Here is a 20,661-nt window from a genome sequence, read left to right as displayed (position 1 = left end):
CCAAAAGAAGGGAATGGAGAATAAAAGCTAGAAGAAAATGGAACTTAAGTGAACAGATATTAGGCTAGTGGTAATTACAGGGTGGGTGAGTTGTGGTATACTTAATAAGCAGTTCAGATTGAAAATTTATGCCAAGTAAGGAGCAATAAGAGCAATAAGAGCATTTGTAATGCAAATTTATGATCACTAAGTTATAGTTCCTAAGATACCACACATACTTCAAATGACCTGCTTTAGCAATTTTCAATTACAGAGCTCAGGCAAACAGACCAGGAAAAAAACATTAATCACTGCAGGATTTGTTTCACCTTAGCCAGATCATTGGCACTGAGGTATGTCAACATGCTCTTCTGATCTCCTGGTTTGGAAGGCAAGAAGAGCTTCTGCTGACCTGCCCTTGGAGCACACTTAACTGCACTTCTAGGTAAAGTTAACCTGCTTCAAGTCTTAACTTCTTTCTCTCTGACTTGCTAAATTTTCTAGTAGGGAAAGAAAGTACATGTGGGCAGCAGTGTCTGGGTTATAAAAATAGTAATTTCTACTGAAACAATGCCATCTGCAACTGGTTCTTCCACTGGTGCTTCTCTGTCAGGAATTTCTATGAAGACTACAGAACATTCCCTCCTTTGGTATCCTTAACACAAATACCTGTAAAAGATAGGGAAGACTGGTGTTTAGTTTATATAGAAGATTTGTTTTGGTTTTTTACTTGAGTAGTGTACAGAAGGAGGAAATTCAGTCAGTGGCTTGACTCGAAAGCAGAAATTGACACACCCATAACATGTAATACCTGTAGGTATTATCTCTATACTTCCTGCTTCTCTGTGATGAAGTAATGTAAAACACAATAGAGGAGAGCAAACTAAGTCATTGTAAGAGCCATTTCATATTTACAATGAGGTGTGGAAAAAGTAATCAATTTTCATTGCAGCACTAGCACTTGGAGCATAGCCCTAGGTAGACAAACATTTCAAGAAATACCCACCCTTGAAGTGAATACTCTTATTTTAGAATATGTGCCTTTCTTCTTTTGTAGTAATTTAGCTAAGGTAAATTACTGGAAAAAAAAAAAAGCTAACTTAAAAATATTTTCTTGTTCCGGGTAAGTTTGTAAACAGACAATATTCAGCTCCTGAACAAACCCATTTGCTATGCAAATGACAATATAAGATTAGGATGTAATATCATGATTCACAACTAAACACTGGTGAGGGATATACTTACTGCACATTGATGGATCATGTTGCTTTCCTTTTGCGACTGCCTCTTTATATTGCTGACATTTCTAAAGCAGGATTACATTTAAACCTTATGTAGTAAAATAGTTAAGCAACTGCATTCTTAATTTGTTGCTTGTGATGAGACATCAGAAGTGACAAAACCTGTTTACTTACTACCTTTACCATGTTAGTGGAACAACAAACATCTTGAGGGGTTGAAGAACCTCATCCAATTACTGCAGCATCCTCTTGACTAAGTTTTGTTGAGGCACTTTTTTTTAATACAGAACATGAAAGCTCAGCAATAGGAAACTGTATTAATAATGACAATGCTAATGCAAGATGTCTTTTTACAGTAGAAGTACTTCTGTATTTGCCCCTCCATGCTGAGTCTTACGACTGGGATTTTTCATTTCGGAGCTTGGGGATTTCTAGAATACTTCAAGTGCTGTCCTACAATTACGAATCTCAGAGTTTCTCCTGGATGCTAATAAACTATGATAGAATACTCATGGGGAGCAGCAAAATACAGTCAGAGCCAAGGAAACATTAGTCACAAGGCCCAACCTACTTAACCTCCTTAATGGCTAACTTGGAAAAAACCCAAATATGTATTCATGTTAATTGGGAGGATGAGTAAAGCTGCAGGAAATGATCCAAAGTAACTAAAACAGCTGAACAAGTCTCCTGTTTATCTGAATCATGATAGCAATCCAGTGTTTGTAGTACAAATACCGATACAGAGCTGGTATGTACATGTGTTTTATGCTTTCAGTCCCCAAGGAAGGAACAGTATCAGGTGCTTGTTAGACACAGGTGTGACATCACCACCAGCTGGCTAAACTGAAACAGAGGAAATCAATGTGTGAAACTTCTATTGTTTCATTCATAGAAATCTGTGAAGTTACCAGGAAGGAAAGAATAGTGAGATGGAGATTCCCCGAGGCATTAAATATGTTAGTTAACAATTCATTAAATGGAGGAACAAGAAGTGACACGATAGTGCTTGAACAGCAAACTCTTCAAACTATAATTCCATGACCTTTAGCAACTGATGTTTAGCAGCTAATATTTTTAAGAATATAAAGCCACATGGCTGATTTAGTAATTTATTAAAAACTCATAAATAAGACAGTTTTGTGTCATCTACTCCACTGCCGCAGGCAAAGTACTTGGAAACAGTTACTCTCTCCCAACTCAGAATGAACTGACCACCACAAGAATGGATTATTTAGACATTTTAATTAAATTCTTTTTTTGATTGTGGTTTAGCAGTATGAGTACTCTGGCAGCTACACAGCTAGTGGAGTTTGCTCCCTTACACTGCAGCGCCTTGCTCCTCATAGTTGTGCTGATACAGCTATTTGTGAATCAGATCAGGTGATTTTGTATAATTTTATGGGTTTTTTCCCTGTCTAAAACAACAAAACAAGCATTTGTTTGAGTTCTTTTCCATTTTAATTGGACCCATCTGATTCCATTTACAGCAAAGCTGCTTTTTAACTAGATTATAGCACAACAGGACAGGGGGGCTGCAGAAAAAGGCAGAAGAATCAGAATTTCTAGTCTCCCATTTACTCAGCTAAGTTCCCTAAGTCACTGTGTCCCTCATAACAAGGCAATGCAAGTTCCCTCCTCATCCGCAGCTACGCACAAAATCAAAGCACTGTCTCTCCTGGAAGAACTGTCATCGGTGTCAACAGTCAGAGCAATAAAAAGAATGCAGAACTCCACCCTGTATAGAAATCAGGAATGACAGCTTGTGCTTCAGCAAAGGCAGAGCCATGCTTCCTTCCTCTGGGATAGTATATCGCTTTCTCAAGTTTATACTATCACTTAATTAATTGGGACAAATGAACAAACAAATAGGGGACAGGGAGAACCACTGGATGATGATAAATTAATGCTCAGCTCTAGCAGGAAGAATACTTTTACTTAGAAAGGATAAAATTGGTAGTGGTTCATCAAATTATATTACTGGTTGTCATCAAATGAAAATATGCTTAATTATTATGACCTTCTAAAGGATCATAAAGGAATGGTTTTTAATTGATATGACCTTTAACTTTTATATCCATATCATGACAGTACAGTGATCTGCTGGGAGAGACAATAGAGATTTCTTCATAGCTAATGAAGTGTGTTTGGTAGGAAATGATAATGGGGATTATGTGGGTGGTAGAACTAAGAGCTATATACTGAATGAATCCCATCTGTGGTGACTGCTGCCTACACAGATTTTTTCTGCAGTATTAGTTGTAGTTTTCATTTCTTGTTTTAACCTGTTGTGTTTAGCATGCTTTTGGTAATATTAAGAATTGCTGCAATTAAGGGGAAATTCCTTAGGTATGAAGTAGACACTGTTTGTGGTATTTCGTATGGAATGCTACATAAACAAGCAAAATGGCAACAACTAACTGAAAAGAAGCAGAGAATTATGGGAGGAAAAAAGAGGGATTAATAAAGTGGATTAGAATGTGAACAAGCATTTGATAGAGGACCAAGAATACAGGAAGAGATACCCTTTTGGGGGAGGTCTAACCAAGAAGCATTTCCACTTTTTTTAATTAACTCTATTGTTTATTTTGTACATACATATCTATGTCTCAAGCTATGCTTTTTCCAGTACTGTTACTGACTCCTTACTCATGATGCTTCAGGTATACCTTTTAATGTAGTGCAGTTGTGCAGAGAAATAGCTTTGTTTAAATTCCCTTAAACCTGACACAACAATTCTTTCCTTATACTCCTGATGTTGTATTCCACACATCACATACAGCTTGAAAAGAAAATTCTTCTGGTCTCAGTTAGGATCTCTCAACACTTCTTTAAAATAATTAGCTAAAATTTAAATTCTGCATTTCTTTCAGTAAGCTAAGAATTTAAGTCATACCAATTTTAACAAAGGATGTGACTCTTGGTTTAAGTAAACACCAAGACATAATACTGTTCAGCATACTTTGATTTATGTAATTCTTTTGGAGTAATGACACTAGAAAAGGAATCTTGCAAAAAATATTATTACTTTGCTTTCAAATTATGTATTCTTATTAATGCTAGCTATTACACCTCTTTTTAAATTAAGGCTAATATGTTAAACATGTACTCAGACCTTTATAGAAGGAAGAAAGGCAGAAGGCAAGAAAAAAAAATGTTTCCCATAGGAAATGGAAGAAATAGAAAAAAGATTCCAGTCCTTGTGCTGTAGCTTGTCCATTTACAGAATAGAAATACTGGTTTTGAATTTGAGACATAAGCAGTAGACAAACCTTTAAAGTAGCATCTAATCATCCCCCAGCAAGTAGGTTATTACTGGGTGTACTCCTCCGTGATGAACACACTCCTTTCCAGCCTTCTAAATATTCTCAGGTTCAGCTGCATATTATGCTATCTGCAAGTCAACCTAAAATAGATTCTAAACACATACCAGTGATACATTTTCTACTGTCACTATTTCTAGAGCTTTTCGCTGAATCATTTTCAATAAGGTTCCATCAATGCCCTACACAATTCATCTGCTTCTGCTGTTGACATTCTTCTGTTTATGCAGCTAAGAATTGTAGTAAACCTTGTTGTAGGATCACAGTAGTAAAAAAAAATTATTATTCAGAAATGTATTTCTGGAAGATTACAGAATAGGGCACTTGGAGATAGAATCAACTTGTCTCATTAATGTTCCCTGGACTGTGTTGGTTTATGTGGAAAAGGAATATTTACAGAAACAGAAGGAATGAACCTTAAGCATCAATAAGGCACAAACCCATTATTTTCATAACATGCAGAAATCATCATTGCAAATGTTAGATTACATCTGCTGGTCAGATTACCCGAGTGTAGATGCTCTTCTATTAAAATTCACTACTAAAATAGTGTTGTGACTGAAAAACTTGGATTCAGAATAAATTGTATATACCTGTATAGAAGACAGCCATGCTCTGACAAATTTTGGTAATCAAAAAGCCCAAAAAGTGGTAATTTAAGGTGGTGTTTATATATATATGCACACACACACACACATACCTATATCTATATATGTATCTCTATAGGTATATATGTGAGAGTGCAGAAATGTTTTCCATAGAGATGTATGTTAAAACAGAACCTGTTTCACATCTGCAATGGTGTTATACTTGACAGATTTAATACTCTGTAGTGCATTTTTGGATGAGACTTACCTTGTGTATTCTAATCTGTAAAATCTGTGATAAGTACATACACAAAAAAAAAGGCAAAGAATGTTATTTCCAGTAGTGTAGTCTTAATAATGTAGTTGTCTAAATACTAGGTATAAATAGATAAGGGTGTTGTTTTTTTTTAAATACACATTTAATTTGGTTTATATTTCTTCTCTCCTAATGTACATGAGCATTCTTCTGCTCAGAGGCATGTTTTCCTCTCTTAGCCTCCTTTGCATATCACTTTGTCAGTAATTTCTAGAAAATACCTTTAAGTATATCCCAGACTTCAGAAGTGAGCAGAGGACTTTCCCAATCTCCCCTTCTAAGCTGCAATCCTTCAAGTTCACCCATTACCAGATTCAACAGCAGGAAGCAGGAGCTTCATTACATGATATCCCCTTCATGTTTGTTCTTACTAGACCTATTTACCTCAAGAAAGGTAACTAAGGAAAGGACAAATTCTAGTAGGAGATGCACGTTTCAAATTAGGAATTACTGGGTTTGAGTATTGCAGTAATATAAGTCAAATATGAAAACAAACCTGCATCTTTACAGCAGTAAACATAAGAAAAGAGATTGGTTTCAATTATACTGAATAACTAGTTTGCCATCTAAAGTAAAGGAACAGTGTGGTTAATAGAAAAGTTGAAAACTAACAACCCAAAGTTTTTGCAGCATGAGGGAAAAACTAACCATGTATCACAGAATTCTGCATTAGCCTTTTAGCTGAATGAGAAAGTATTTGAAATCCCTTCATAGAGAAACTAAAAAACACTTATGTACTTAACTAAGTCATGGAAGAGATATATAAGAACAATTTTAGTCCTACAGTAACAAATAAAAAGCTGGACTCAAAATATGACCTGTCATTTTCCCCTTACATTAACCAAGTGGTACACCCAAAACACAGCAGCACATAAATAAAAGAGGAGTAAAGGGTGAAGAATTGTCTGTCCCTAATTAATGTTTCAACTAATAACCCATCATCTGGCTCATCTCAGATACCTGCACTCATCATGGCTGTATTGAAAATTTCAAGAAAAAAGATTTTTATAAAGAAACATCCTGAGAGCCCAAATGGCTATAAAGCCTAAAAGTACAAGCAGAGAGAACATCTCTCAGGACATTAAAGTTTTTGTTTTCTCTACTTCTTTGCATATGGTTAATGGCTTCATTGTTATAAATTACAAGGGAGAAGAACAAGATTTTCCATCTATAAAGATGATGGCATGTCATCTTCCAGGACTGTATCTTCTGTAACTACAATACAAACCAATAACTTTTAGTGCAATAATTCTATGAGAGTGGATAGTAACACAGTCCCAATGAGACCACAGCATTTTCCACTAAGTACGTGCTTTTGCATCATGTGTATTGGATTAAGTATAAAATTTCTGTTATTGTTTAAAGAAATTGCCTCTAATCCACCAAATGCAGGGCTGGAACACATGACATACCAGACACCCAAATCCCAGGAAGTGCACACAGCTACACACACACAATGCTTCACTCCTGCTTTAATTGTTACACTTCTCAGAATGATGCACCAAGTACTGGGCTAACTTCAGATCATGAGTCACCTAGTCCAGCATACATTATTTTAGAATATTACAAGGCAATGATGAAAAAGTATCTTTCTCCTGTTCACGTGTCTTAAATACTGTATACCAAACAGACATCAAAGTGTTTCCTTTAGGTTATTATTTGTAGTTTATTTATCTCTGAACAGGTTTGGTGGGGTTTGAAATGCCTTGGCTGTATGTGAATTCAAGCATGGCAGCATATGACGACTATTGTTCAGTACGAACACTTCATTGCTGCAGCCTTAGGAAGTCAGCGTGATTCTAGAGTGAAAGGCTACTTAAGGGCACGGTAACAAATTAATACACCTTTCCTTTACATATGCACTCTTACTTTACACTGTATTTCACTAATGAATTTAGGCTCCTGCTTTGAAACTCCCCATGAAACATTCAGTCTTTTTGTTTGTATCATCTGTTGCACAGCACTGCACTGTAGCCACTCCATGAACTGCCTGACAAGTTAGAAGTACTTCTGTCATTCAGCTTCTTATATTGCTTACCTAGTCAGAGCCAGTTCTTCCTGCATTACAGCAAATGCAAAATACAATTTTTGAAAGGAGAGTTGTATTCTGTTTAAAGTAATCTACTTATTCATTTGGCAAAGAGACGTAATTTTCTTTAAATACATGCAAAAAACACCAGTGTTCCTACCCATACTCACTTTGAGATTTTATTCTGCCAGCTGTGAGAGAACCCATCTGAACTGTAGCCATCCAAAAGTCTGCTCCCCAATCAGAGCTAGTCATCCAGGCTCCATCCTAAATCAATACAGAGATAGGCACCTTCAAAGACCAAGAGATTTAGATAGCAGGATGAGTATCTCGAATAAATTACCTGCAGAACTGCCTCCCTCCCCTCCCCAATTTATCTGTAGAAGCAGCCTCAATGACTGATTGAAATGACACACCTAACTCCTGCATTAGTAAAGTTGGATAAACAGATCCCACCCTAAATGTTTGACCTCTGACACTGCTGCTGGCTATAAATAGCAGTATCTGTTATTTAAAATAGTACCACATGAAAAGAAAAAAAAGTGTTACATTAATTCAAAATTATTTTCCTGGGACACCTCCAAAGTGTGAAAATATTTTCCTATGCTCTGGAAAAAGCATCTTAAAAAGTGAATGCAAAACTGGAGAACACTTGGATCTCAGAAGGTAGGAAAGCTCATTTTCCTCCTTTTGTCTATGCATAGAAAAGAAGTAAGAGAGATTCAGACATATTAGTTTTTAAAATTTTAAGAATATCTACATTTGAAAATCTCACCAGAAGATACTTAGAAAACATGAGTAGGATTCAGAATTTCAGCAGGAGTGCTGAAAATTTCATTAGTCTGCCACTTGTATTTGTGGGAATCTCTGCTTGTCCTAAGAATAATAGCGATCAAATAAGAGGCCTGGCAATTTATTAACAGCAGTTAAAACTCCTTTTCCCAATAAACCTAGGTTAACTACACACCATGTTTTGGTCATTTTTCTGTATGTACCCATAAATTCCAAGTGTTTCAACAAAACACTAAATGACAGTTTATGCATTTCAATCAAATTTCAGTTTCTAGGTAAATACAACTTCTGCACATCTCAAAGACTCATCATACCATAAGCAATAAGCACTAATTCTTCATTTTTTTATGTATTATAAGTTGAATAAGTGTGTGTTAAGCTAGAGTGGTTTAAATTTGTAAAGTTAGATAGAATTGAGTTTTTTTAAGAACGAAGAGGAGAATAAAAGATACTTGTATAACATGTTTTAATACTTATACCAACAAATAAGCACAAACCCTGTCCTTTAGAAAGAGGTCGACAAAATTAGAACACCTTTCACAAAGGAAGCGGATTTGGAATCAAATAATTTGGGTTTAGTACCTCTGGCTTTGTCTGCTTCCATAACCAAATTCTTTTCCCTTATCTTCTTAGGCATTCCCCAAATCCTGACTGCTTTCATGCAACCTCAGTTACCCAAGAAAGGCAACTGAATTGAAGATATCACTGGCCCCTTGGGCCAAGCACCACAATTTCTACAAAACTGGACTAGTTATTTGGTATGGAAATGCATAGGCAATGGGGAAAAAAAAATCTACATTATAAGTGACCATTTTTCTGCTCCCAGTAAACAGATTTCTGGTTTTAAGTTGGAATCAGAAAATTTTATAAAGGCTGCTTTGTCTCTTGACTGCTAAGAGAGTGGTTCCCAGAAGGATTTTTCTGTAGGAGAAGTGTTAAATAACTTTCCATGCTGCAAGTAGTATTTTAAGTACTATACTTGGCAAATATTAGTTAATTTTTTTCTTCTTTCCGCATTTCTATAAAAAAAATTGAGATGGGAAGAGTTGAGACAAGTGATGTTTTCAATGGAAGTAGAAATAGGAGTAGGAGCAGACTTGCATATGAAGTATATACTCTACCTTTTGAAGACATTTCCTCCTAGCCCTCAGTATCCAGTCTGTCTGGTTGCTGCACTGGTGAACCTTCATCTGCCAAAAGCAACACAATGACAACTTTTATACTACAGGCCACTGTTCCTACAGAGGAGCTGCGTGGAGGAGTGTCTGCATCCCCAGCAATTGTCTACATCATATTCTCCCACTTTCAATTTTGTAGGCATTCCTTCTGTTGCAGTGGAAAAGTAATAATGGGATAATATTTACAGTATTTTTTTTATTATTCACTGAATGCAGGGAAATGTCAGCTATCAAGTGTACATGAAAAAAAAAATTACAGACCATTGTTTAAGAATTGCTGGCAATGAAAATTAACCTGGTTAATGAGAAAGACTAATTTTTATAGAACAAGTGTGACAAAAGGTGCACAAATCCCTCAGTGTTAGAATTTTAGAATTTCTAGTTTGTTAAAATTAGAATTAGTGTAAGTAGTAAGAGGACAAGTAAATTTCTATTCACTCCTATTATTTTGTTGATTAAAGTTCAATATAAATTTGATGAAGATAAATCACTCCCCCCTTTTTTTAAGATAGATAATTAAAAGCATTTTAGAGCCTGTTTTATTCAAGTCAGCCTACTTGCAAGATTTTCTGAGTAGATCTTAGAGTTCTCTATGGGGTTTGAAGTACCATAGTCTAACCTATTTCCAGTCTAACCTCTGTGTGTGAGGTGGAATCACAGTCTAGGAGAACCTGAGGATAAGTGTGATTGCCAGCAAGTAGCACTCCAACTGGTACTTACAAAATAACATTAAACTGGCAAAGTACTGTCTTGTGATGCTAATAGATTTTCCTTGTAGGACTATTTTAGTAAAAGAGGAAGAGGCTTTGACCTGGCACAAAGCTGACACCAGAGCCTGCAGATGCACATAGAAGGATACATAGTGAAATCCTAAGCATGTATATATTTAGATAATTTACACTATTATCTGTTACAGAATCTTACATCAATAGGTTATGCTTACCATACTGGTTCATACATTGTGATTGTTGTGCTGTTACCACTTACCCTCAAAGATTTACACAAACATTATCTAAGCTCCTCAAAAAACCTGCCAAGTTGACATTTTTTTTCCACTCCTAGCTGAGATCTGTCACGGTGTTCTGCAAATAAAGTAACAAAGACTGGAAACCAGCCATTTTCAGAAACAGTTGGAGCACTGGGTTGGTCCATGTATGCTGTAGATTAGGATTTAAACTCACAGCAATATGAAATTTGTCTACATTGCATGTGTTGCAGTACTAACATATGGTGATGTTTTGACTTCTAGATGAGCTAGGCTTCTCCCAAGCTGTTAACTTTCATTTTACTGTTGTAACTCTACAGAATGAGAGTCTAGAAAATGAAGGAAACTGAACCTCACTTTCAAACACGAGACCAGATCTCATGAGTCTGACATCAGGACAAAAATACATTCCCCTCCTGCTGCTAAGCGGAGTTTTGTATATCAGACAGATTTCACAAGGAAGGGACGGTGGAAGGAAGGTGACGCTATACATGACGCTAGCCAAGGCGTGTTTCGTTAGACCAGGACAAGCAGTCGGGAAGCGACCCGAGCTCACAGGCACGGGAGACCACCGAGCCCCGTGTTACCGCCCAGCTCCCCCCGCACGCCCAGCGGGTTTCGGGCAGCTCCGGCGGTGGGGCCGGGCCGGGCGGAGCCGCCCCGCATTCCCCGCATTCCGGGGGCAGAGAGCGCCCGGGGCCGCTGCCCCTTCCTCCACCGCCCGGGCCCGGGGGCAATCGGCCGCGGGCAGCCCGCCCAGAGGAGGCGGCGCCCGCCGGGGCCCGGCCCGGGGGCAGGGCGGCAGAGCGCCGGGAGGAGGAGGCCGGGCGGGGGTGAACCGGCGTGGCGGGCCTCACGCCCAGCACGGCGCTGCGGGACCGAGGGGGTCCCGGTGGGGAGGGGAGGCGGGCGCGGGTCCCGGTCTCGCATTCCCGGCCCGGCCCCGCGGTCACGTGCGGCCCGGAACGCCTCCCCGCACGGCCCCGCCCCGGCAAGGAGGCGGCGGCGGAGGTTAACCCGTGGCGGAGCGGTGCGGGCGGAGCGGAGTAGAGCAGAGCAGGAAGCGCACGGCGAGGGAGGCGGGAGAGGCGGCCGCGCTCCGGAGGAGGAGGAGGGGGGTTGGGAGCCCGGCCGCCGTCGCCGCCTTCGCCTCTTCCTTCCGCCCGCTGCGCGGAGCGAGGCGCGCGGGAGGCACCTGTCACAGCCGCCAGGGCGAGCGCGGCGTCCTCCACGGTGAGAGGCGGCGGCGGCGGCGGCAGGCGACGCCCGGCGCAGCTCAGCGGGCCCGGCGCGGAGAAGGCTGCGGAGATGATGCCGGTGAGTGAGAACGGGGAGAGTTCGCGTCGTCGCTCCCCGGCCTGGCGCCGCGCTGCCGGGCGCTGGGACGCCTCGCCTTTTCCTGCGGGGCTGCCGGCGGCGGGTGGGGGGCGCGGCGTCGCCGTCATCCCCGGGCCAGTCGGGACAGGGGGCTGGGGGGCTGCGGAGACGTCGGCGGGCTCCGCCCCGTCGGGGGGGCCCCGGGTCCACGCCGGCCGTGACTGTGGGGGGGCACGACCTGCCCCCGCCCCTCCATCCGCGGAGGCTGCACCGGCCGTGACAGGTCGGGGACCGCGTCCCCCCGGGCTGTGGCGGAGCGGCGCCTCACGCACCCCCGCGGGGAACGCGGGGGTCGCCCCCGGGTCGCTGCCGGCCGCCGAGGCCCGCCGTGAGGCGTGGGGGGTGCGCTGTGTTTGGGTGAGTGGGTGTGCGGGGGGTGTGTCTGTTTGTTTCGGGGTTTTACACCCAAATCCCGATCCCTCACCGCCCGGGTGCGGGGAAGGGCTGAACCGTCCCGGGGCAGACGGCTCCGGCCCTCCTGCCGGGGTCAAGCGAGCGCAGGAGACAGCATCGTGTCAGCCTGGCTCCCTCCTTGGTTCCTGTCACCGCTTTTGTGAAACCGTCGCTTATTTTGCGAAGACAAACCATTCTATTTTCCCGCAAACAACCTTGATTGTCTTCTGTGACAGAATCCTTGTCCGTTTCCTGCCCCCCGCTTCCCTCCCCTGTCGCTGTGGGCTGATGCAGTGGTCAGAAGAGAGTTGTTCCTGATGACTGTTCGTTTTATGATAAGATCCTCTGGGACGGAGTAATAAACAATCACATTCCTTTTGTTGATTTCTTTCAAACTCTATTTGATCTCAAATGTGGCTTTATGAGATACTCCAATAAAAGGGTCTATCTCCCATGTTTTCTCTAATTCCAGTAGAAATTAGCTTTTTATTTACAGTTCCTCTGCAGTGTTTGCAGCCGAAGCACTGCAGCAGAATGTTTAGCTGTGAGAACATTAAAGACATCTTTTACAAGATTTTATTGCTCAAAATTTGTTTCGTGACTGAGAGGAGAAAATAAATAGCTCAAACTGGGTGTAAAATTTCAGATTGAAGAGTACAGGTAGTATTTAAAAGCCAGGTATTATGCCAAGGTTTTTAACATCGTGTGCACTTTAACTTCCAGCTGCTGGGTGCCAAAATACTCTATTGCTACTGATGAGAATTGCAGTGCACTGGGCATGTTAGAAACCAGCAGCAAAGTTCATGGAGTTACAGACTTGTGCCATGAACATGCAGATGTTAGCTTGTAGCTACAAAAACAAGGTGACAGCTTCATCTTACATCTCAGCCTGGATTATGCTTTACATTCATAAAATTCCTATTGAAAACCCAGAATGCCAATGACATGCTAAGTCAGAACAAATGTATTTGGATCCCATTGCTAACACAGGTATGGGTTTCAGGTTAACGTCATAACTTGGGTAGTGCAGTGATTGACTTCTTAGAAAGTTTCTTTTTACCTATTTGAGTGTTTCTGCCAGTATTTTGTGTTACATTCTTGCTTGTTCAAATGTGGTAATTGTATTTATTGGAAGGTGGTTGAAGATTTAGACTTTTACTATGTTTTTGAAATGTACTTCAAAGCATTTTTAAATGACAGATGAATTTTAATAAAAACAAATTACCTTGTTACGGGGGTAGTAATGTTGCAGATTGGAGTTTACTGAGTCCAAGTCCTAAAATAATAAATATTTTATTTTAATAAAGACATTTTAGCTGCTGTTATGGACAGTCTTATCAGTGAGGAATATGTATATTTAAATAAATATGTATATTTAAATAGACTTGTGACAATGCCTTCAGTCTTTTAGTTTTTCATCCCAGCTGGTCTAGAAGGATGAAAAAACCCAACTCCATTTACTGGACTCATCAGCATATAATATCCAAATAATGTGGACGTATGGCTGTAGAATTGGACCAAGTGTTTCGGGTTTTTTACTCAATTTTTTGTATTCAGAGAATGGAAAAGTTACTGATCTAACTTTTTACCTTAGAGAATTTCTTGACTTCATATTCCTGGAAGCTTTTTCCCCTAAAGTTCTTGGATTTTTGTTTGTGGGTATTGTGGGCTTTGGGTTTTTTTATATAATTAACAAAAGCATAAAATAGAAAGAGGAGAGATTTTAATAGTGCTAGACTTACATATTTGTTACAATAGTTCATCACCATAGCTTTGTGTTGACAAATTAAAAGTAAATGTTAACAAACTTTTGTCGTTTCTTAAGGTTCACATAATTGATTTGGGACACTTTTGCACTGGTAATCTTTTTGGCATTTGTACAACCATTTTAATGAATGAAATAGTATCTGAAGTCCCTGTTTCTGCCCTTTGGAGTCTGCTGTGATTTTTTTTTTTTCCCCTCCCCTCACATTAGGAACAGTGTTACTTCTCAGAGGTTTTTATCAATTACAGTTTCTTTTGTGAAGTGCGATGTTCTTCAGCATCCTTTTCTTACAAGAATTTTATTCATTATCTTTTTCATATTGCTTACTTTGCTTCTGGAAAATACAGAATAACTATTCTTGGTCCTGAATACAGTTGGGCTTGAAGAAGAATTAATGATTTAGACTAGTTTTCTCACCTGGATTTTTTTTCCTCCTTTTCTTTGCTGACAAGACATATCAATCATAAACCCTTTCATGGCCTTCAAGAGATAAGGACTATGTGTATGATGAGTTTATGATGCTACACTGAATATCAACTCTGCTAAGTGTTCCTATAAGAATGCCTTGAATAGAGGGATATTTTTTCACTGAAAAGTAAAGGTTAGTGTTTCTTGCATTCTTGGAGTAAAGTGTGCAAACCTAGAACTATGTGGTATCCTTTCAAAGAGGAAATCTTCTGGGTTAAAACAACCATTGTTATATTTATTTGCAAAAATATTTTCAATACCGTTCCTTTTTCAGCCACATAATCTATGGCCTGATTATAGGAACCCAGTTATGTATATTTTTGTCTATTTGCCCCATTAGAGAGGCTTTTTTTTGTGGTACTTTAGAGTTTGTGTTTGAAAGAGTGTTGGAAACTTTTCCTTAAATAATGCAATTAATGCTTTTTTTCTTGGATGGTAGTTCCAGAATTACCTCTTCTGTCAAGTATTAGCGTTTTCCTTGGGCACAAGGGTGGCTACACAAAAAAAGTCACTGATGAGGAGCACTGTTTCTCCGCTTTCAAAGAAATATAATGCAGTAAGGAACTGATACATTGGAGAAGCATGTAACACTTTGCGCTTTTTCCCTAATTTTGGGTATCATTCTTTCACAGCATGTAAGCTAACACCACAGTAAAGAACTGTGTAGAGTCTCTATACCATCAATAAAGTGATTGGAAATGGTGGGTATTGTGTAAGAAATTGTGATAGATCAAACCTTTTAGGAGCAAGAGTTGGAATTGCATGTTCTCCTAGCAGAGCTTTTCTGGTTTTGCCTTTAACTCATGAATATCAGTGAGGTTGCAGCCACAATTCACATTTTTGAAACCATCCAGGAGGAACCTTACAGGACTTTGTGTGAGGCTTAAGTTGCTGGACACATCTGTGTGTGTAGGATCAGGTAGTTGTGATGGTTGTTTTCACAGATGGGAGAGTGAAAAGTTTAGACTGTTTAGTGGCTTTATTTTTTTTCTAGTTAATTTTGTGGGACACTGCAAGTCTTCTCTGAAGATGCCCATGACTAATGCATATTTTGTGTTAGACTAGAGAATTTAAACGTAAGCTCCTGACCTATGAAGATGAATAATATGACTGATAAAATGCAAAGCAAAGATGGATATCTGCAGGAGTTATTTTTCAATTAAGCTGTTGAATTAAGAAAAAGTGGGGGGGTTTGGTGGGGTTTTTGTTGTTAGGTTGGGTTTTTTTGTTTTAAAATGAGTATACACTTTGTCCTATGTTCAGTCTAAAAAATTTCCCAAAAAGTCCAAAATGGGCATTGTTTATTATATTGTTTATAATATAAAACCAAAATATTCTTAAATCAGTGTCCCCTGTTCTCTTTCCATAGGAAGGTTACTGCTGATATAATTATACATTGTAGAGGAAGATATGCCACTTTAATACAATTAAATCAATTTTATGAATTTTCATTATATTAATATGAGCATTTTTCAGTGATATAGAGATAAAATATGTTGTGATTAATTCAGAACTGTATAGTTCTCAGCAATAGTGATATCCCTGTTTGCTGAATAAATCTGAACTGACTGTAGAGAATAATTTGCATGTTTATCAGCCATTATTAATGGAGTTATTTATTGCAACAAAGCTTAAAGGCCATTTCATGTTTTTTTTGGATCATGTCACTATTTTTTTTAGGTTGACAGATTATGGCCTATTCTGTGGTAAAAATAAGTTCATCAGCTTCACCATGTCAACAAAAACTGCTATACACATGCTAGTCTGATAATAGAATATTTAACAGTATTTATTAGATATGTGTGGATTTGTTGTAATGTATGAGAATTTTGAGAGAAAAGATGCTCTCTTATATGTTAATATAGTTGAGTTTATTGTCCATTGCAGATTTCAGAGAAAATAAGGATTTGTTTGACAACAAAATTCAATTCCACCAGATTGATTTATCTGACAAAGCCAGGTTTCATATGAAATACATTATTTAAAAAACTTTGCTTATTCACGTATTTATATTTAGATGCATACAGCTGTGTAGCAGCCCCCGTTATGCCAAGAATTGCCCATAGACAGAAAAAAGGCAGTGCTTTTTTGTAAAGAATTTGAAGTCTAATGCTTGGTATTAAAATCAGTGTTCATGTTTATTATCTTTTTAAATGTCTTAGGAGGTTAGATAATTTTTTCTTGTCTTTATAAAGTATAGGTATCTTTAAAAATAAAAAATCATTGCTGAGAATAGAGGTTTGAAGAAGGAAACAAATTATTGCCTGATTAGGGGAGTGGGGAGAAGAGTCTTGCTCCCTTTCCCTCATGACTCACTGTTGGAATTTACAAGTCTTATGTGTTTGTCTAAATTAAGAGCTTAGTATTACCATACATTAATTACTAGCACAAGATAGCTCAAAATGCTTAACCTCTTAAATGATTGTGCTAACCTGGAATATAGGAGGTTCATTCCTGGGTTTGTATCAGACCCCAGCAAAAAGAGATTTTAAATTTTTTGTTCTTGAATCGAAAAATTATATTATTTGGTGATCCCAAATACCTTTGAAATCTTTCTGCATTTAGGAACAGTTTTTCCATCAGCCTTGAATCCAGTGTCTCATTTGTTCTTAAATTGTGATAAGATTTTTAAGTAAACAAATATTCTAAGATACGAATTTTAACACTTCGGGCTGGTACATTTTTCTGGGAGTTGGGAAATCTGCCATTATCATCTATTAAACTTGAAAGCATATAATCTTGAATGTGTTAGGCAATTTATCAGTGGAGTGTGCTCAATGTTTTGAGGTTCTGGAAGCAATTTTTTTTATGACAGACAATAATAGAATTATATTGTGCAATAATAGACACCATCCTTCAGAAGCAGATTTCTGTGTCAAAGGCAACAATGGTACCTGGAGGACAAAGCATAAATTCTATAATAACTCAAAGGACCAGCAAGAATATGAACTGCTTAGTGGAGGAACAAAGAATGTTTTGAACTTCACATTTCAGTCACTTTACCTGGGTTTTAGGTCGCCCTGTTATTTTTCTTAGATCATGCTTGGAAGCAAGAACATGTACTGTACTGGAGAACAGGTTTATCATTGTGGTGCAGTAGGATGTCAGAGCAGCTGCATTCCTTTTGGGGCTGAGGTTTCACAATAGGATGAGCTGGGTTAACCATTTCCTGCAGCTCTGGAAGAGGCTGCTTCCTCTTCCTTGCTGCTCATTCCCACCATTGGCTGTGGATGGACTGCACTGCTTGTCTCAGTAAACCCATCCGGCTCACTAAAAATGTAAAAATAGCTGTATCCAAAGAATACTGAAGAGATTCATGTACGTGTGTGTATATATGTGACTGCATACGTGTACGTGTGTGTATATATTGCACTGACTGTTGTCTTGTCCATTTTGGTACAGAAAGGAGTAGACTGCTTGGCTAAGATTGATAACAGAGAAAGGGATGGGAAACTCTCTCTTTAAGTATTTTTGTTTATTCAGTTTAGTTTATTGTGGAGCTCTACCTCAGGCAATGTATTTTGAACAGGTGAGTAGAGCAGTGATGTGAAACTGAAGTCTCTGCAGTGTGGTAACTTTATTACTTCAGAGCTAAGTTATGGTTTCACCAGTTTCCACATCTTCATTGCACACTCAGTAACACTTTACATTTTCTCTGAAATGGGAAAAAGTGAGGCATATTGGGTTTTTTGGTAAAATATGTGGTCTTTGAGGAAATCTTGAGAAACAAATATAAAGTTGGGGCATAAAAAAATGGAAAAGCAATAAAACATAACTGGCAGTTCCTAGTCTGTCATCATTTCCCACCCCTCACTTTGCAGTAGTGCATTCCTCCTGATTTCTGCCCATTATTTCCTTATTCTCCAGATTCATAGTGTATTCTAGCCTAGTTCTTTGGTAGTGGAAGTACAATTAAGATTTTTGTTTTAGTTTCCAGTTCACTGCTTTGCTTAGCAGCAGAATTCTATTTATGTGTGAAGAATCTGTAGCTATAAAATACTTTAAGGAATTCCAACTCCAGCAGGAAGCAATCTCATCTAAACTTGCATATGTTGCAGACACTGTATTTAACCCATGTATCCGTATGTTTAAGTTTGACAAAGGATTTCAGTGTTTGCATGATTAAACTTTTGTTTATAAATTGAGAGCTGGGGAGGAAACTGAGGCTTCAGTTTCATGTAGGTGAAATGGATGTAACTGTAGGGGTTGCTGAAGTCCTGCATCCCTGATGCCCCCTCTCTTGTGTTGGCTCTCTCTGGTATTTATCTGTTTCTGTGCTGAGCTGTTCACAAACTCAGCAGGAAGTTGTTTGCCTTTACTTTTTCTTTTCATTCCTTTGTTTCTTTTTTTTTTTCCCACCAGGATACTTCTCTGCTAGCTGATCTCATTGAAACTGACTCGGTGCAGGGTCAAATAAGCACTGCAGCCAGCACTAGAAAGGGCAGAAATGTGTAGATTGCAGGAAGGATATAATCAGTGTTATCAGTTTAGCTTTGGTTCTTATAGCCTGAAATGACTCCATGGTGGTGAATGAATATGGATGAGGAGATGGATTCATACCAGAAGCATCTAGATCTATGTCCAAAATGGCAAAGAAGCGTAACTTCCCTCCTCTCTGAGGTCAGAACAAGTAAACAGTGAGTTTCTAAGGTCTCTGCTAGGCTAATCTAGGAGAGTCTCTCCAGTCCCAAATCCCATGCTCATAAGCACAGTGCATTGACTAGCATCTGAATTAATTCTGTGTTCTAATTTCTTGGGAGCCCGTTGGACACTAGAAGACCAGTAAGCCTTGTTCTCCTTAAATCCAGAATGTGTCTGTCCAGACCTACTAAGGTGAATAGCTGAATTGTTGAAAAGCTGAGAATTGTTGAGACTTCCTGTAGTAGATGCAAAAAGTAGACAGAGCTGCATTAATGTGTGGAGAAGAGTCTTGCCTGCATTGCTCTCTGGCGTTTAAAGGGAAGAAAATAGAGTGCTTTGAGACTGGCAAGGTTTACTACAGCCATTAAGTATTGGCTTACCTACATAATCTTTTTTTTTTTTTTCAGTTTCTCTAAGAAGCTGCCTAAAGTCTTAGTTTATAGTAACATGTACAGTTTAAGTTGAGGAGACATACTTTGAATGCATTTTTTGCATAAGAAAATCCTTTTCTAATACTATTTCCTAATGCAATTTGTCTAATTTGTTTAATTTGTTTGTAATCACTGTTTCAAGACAGTGCTGCACCTGTTGGTGTTCTTACTGCTGCTTTGCAGGTGATGCTTTCAACATACTAATGGTACTTTAAACATAATTCAACTTCTTATTTTTCTTACCTCCTCCTCCTCCCACCATGCTTACTACTTCATAAAGAAACACACTTCAGAAAGCATATCTGACTATTTTCTGGAATCTTAACCAGGGTGGTGGTCAAAATCTGTCCTGAATTTATTCTATCTAGGCAGAGGGGTTTTCAAATTACTTAAATCCCAAATGTAGTCATACTATGTCTTTAATAAATGTTACTGATATCTCAGTCACTTCCTTTGAAAAGATAAAATGTAAGGAGAGAACATTTTCACATTGTTACGGTATAATTGAGGTCTGTAATATGTTTGGCAGGCTGTTTGTGTTTCATAGAGAGAATAATGGGATAGTCAGAGCATAAACCATGTCATGGTATGGACAGCATAGGAAACTAGTATCCCTGACAAGTTTAAACAGTTCAACCAGTGGTTATTTGACTGAAACTGTTACCCACTGACAGCTTAACTGACTTGTTTGGACATCTGAGAAAGCATCTGTGAAGCCATTGCTTACAAATCTTACAAGATAATTTTTATACTACATGGGTATGTTAGATACCTAACTTATTCAAATACATCAAAGTAGTCAAACCAGGTTCTTAGTGTTAAAGTTGCTATTCAGATCTGTCCACAGAGAAGTGGTTAGATTTTACTGCTGTGTATTTAAAAATGAAAGATCTTGGAACTGAAATTTTGAATGATTTTTCAGGCTAGTGAACGGGTTAATTACTATCCAGGCACCAAACAGTTGGACTGTAGGTATACTTCGGGAGATGACCGAGTTCTTGAAACAGTGTTTTGTAAAAATAAGCTATGAAATTCTTCTCTGTGTGCAGCTCTGAATGTCTCAGCATGCCTGATGCTTAATTTCCTAATGTACTGCTTTATTGTCCCAAGTCATCTAAGTTTCAGTCAATTTTAGCTGCAAGTCTGAATCATATACTTC

General features: G+C 38.9%; 1 protein-coding gene across 1 annotated transcript in view; it reads left to right on the top strand.

Annotated features, from left to right (window-relative positions):
• Positions 1-11,338: 11,338 nt before the first annotated feature.
• Positions 11,339-20,661, top strand: part of PPP1R13B (protein phosphatase 1 regulatory subunit 13B) — a 68,458-nt gene continuing 59,135 nt past the window's right edge. Inside the window, exon 1 of the mRNA XM_014249824.2 lies at positions 11,339-11,744. Coding sequence (XP_014105299.2) covers positions 11,736-11,744 — 9 coding nt within the window. The 5' untranslated portion in view covers positions 11,339-11,735. The remainder of the gene's footprint in view (positions 11,745-20,661) is intronic.

Source organism: Pseudopodoces humilis, chromosome 7, assembly GCF_049639895.1.
Source record: "Pseudopodoces humilis isolate 2021_Gansu_Grassland_sample_001 chromosome 7, ASM4963989v1, whole genome shotgun sequence".
Classification (NCBI taxonomy): Eukaryota; Metazoa; Chordata; class Aves; order Passeriformes; family Paridae; genus Pseudopodoces; species Pseudopodoces humilis.
Note: the sequence above shows the minus strand (reverse complement) of the source record. Positions and strands in the feature narration are given on the sequence as shown.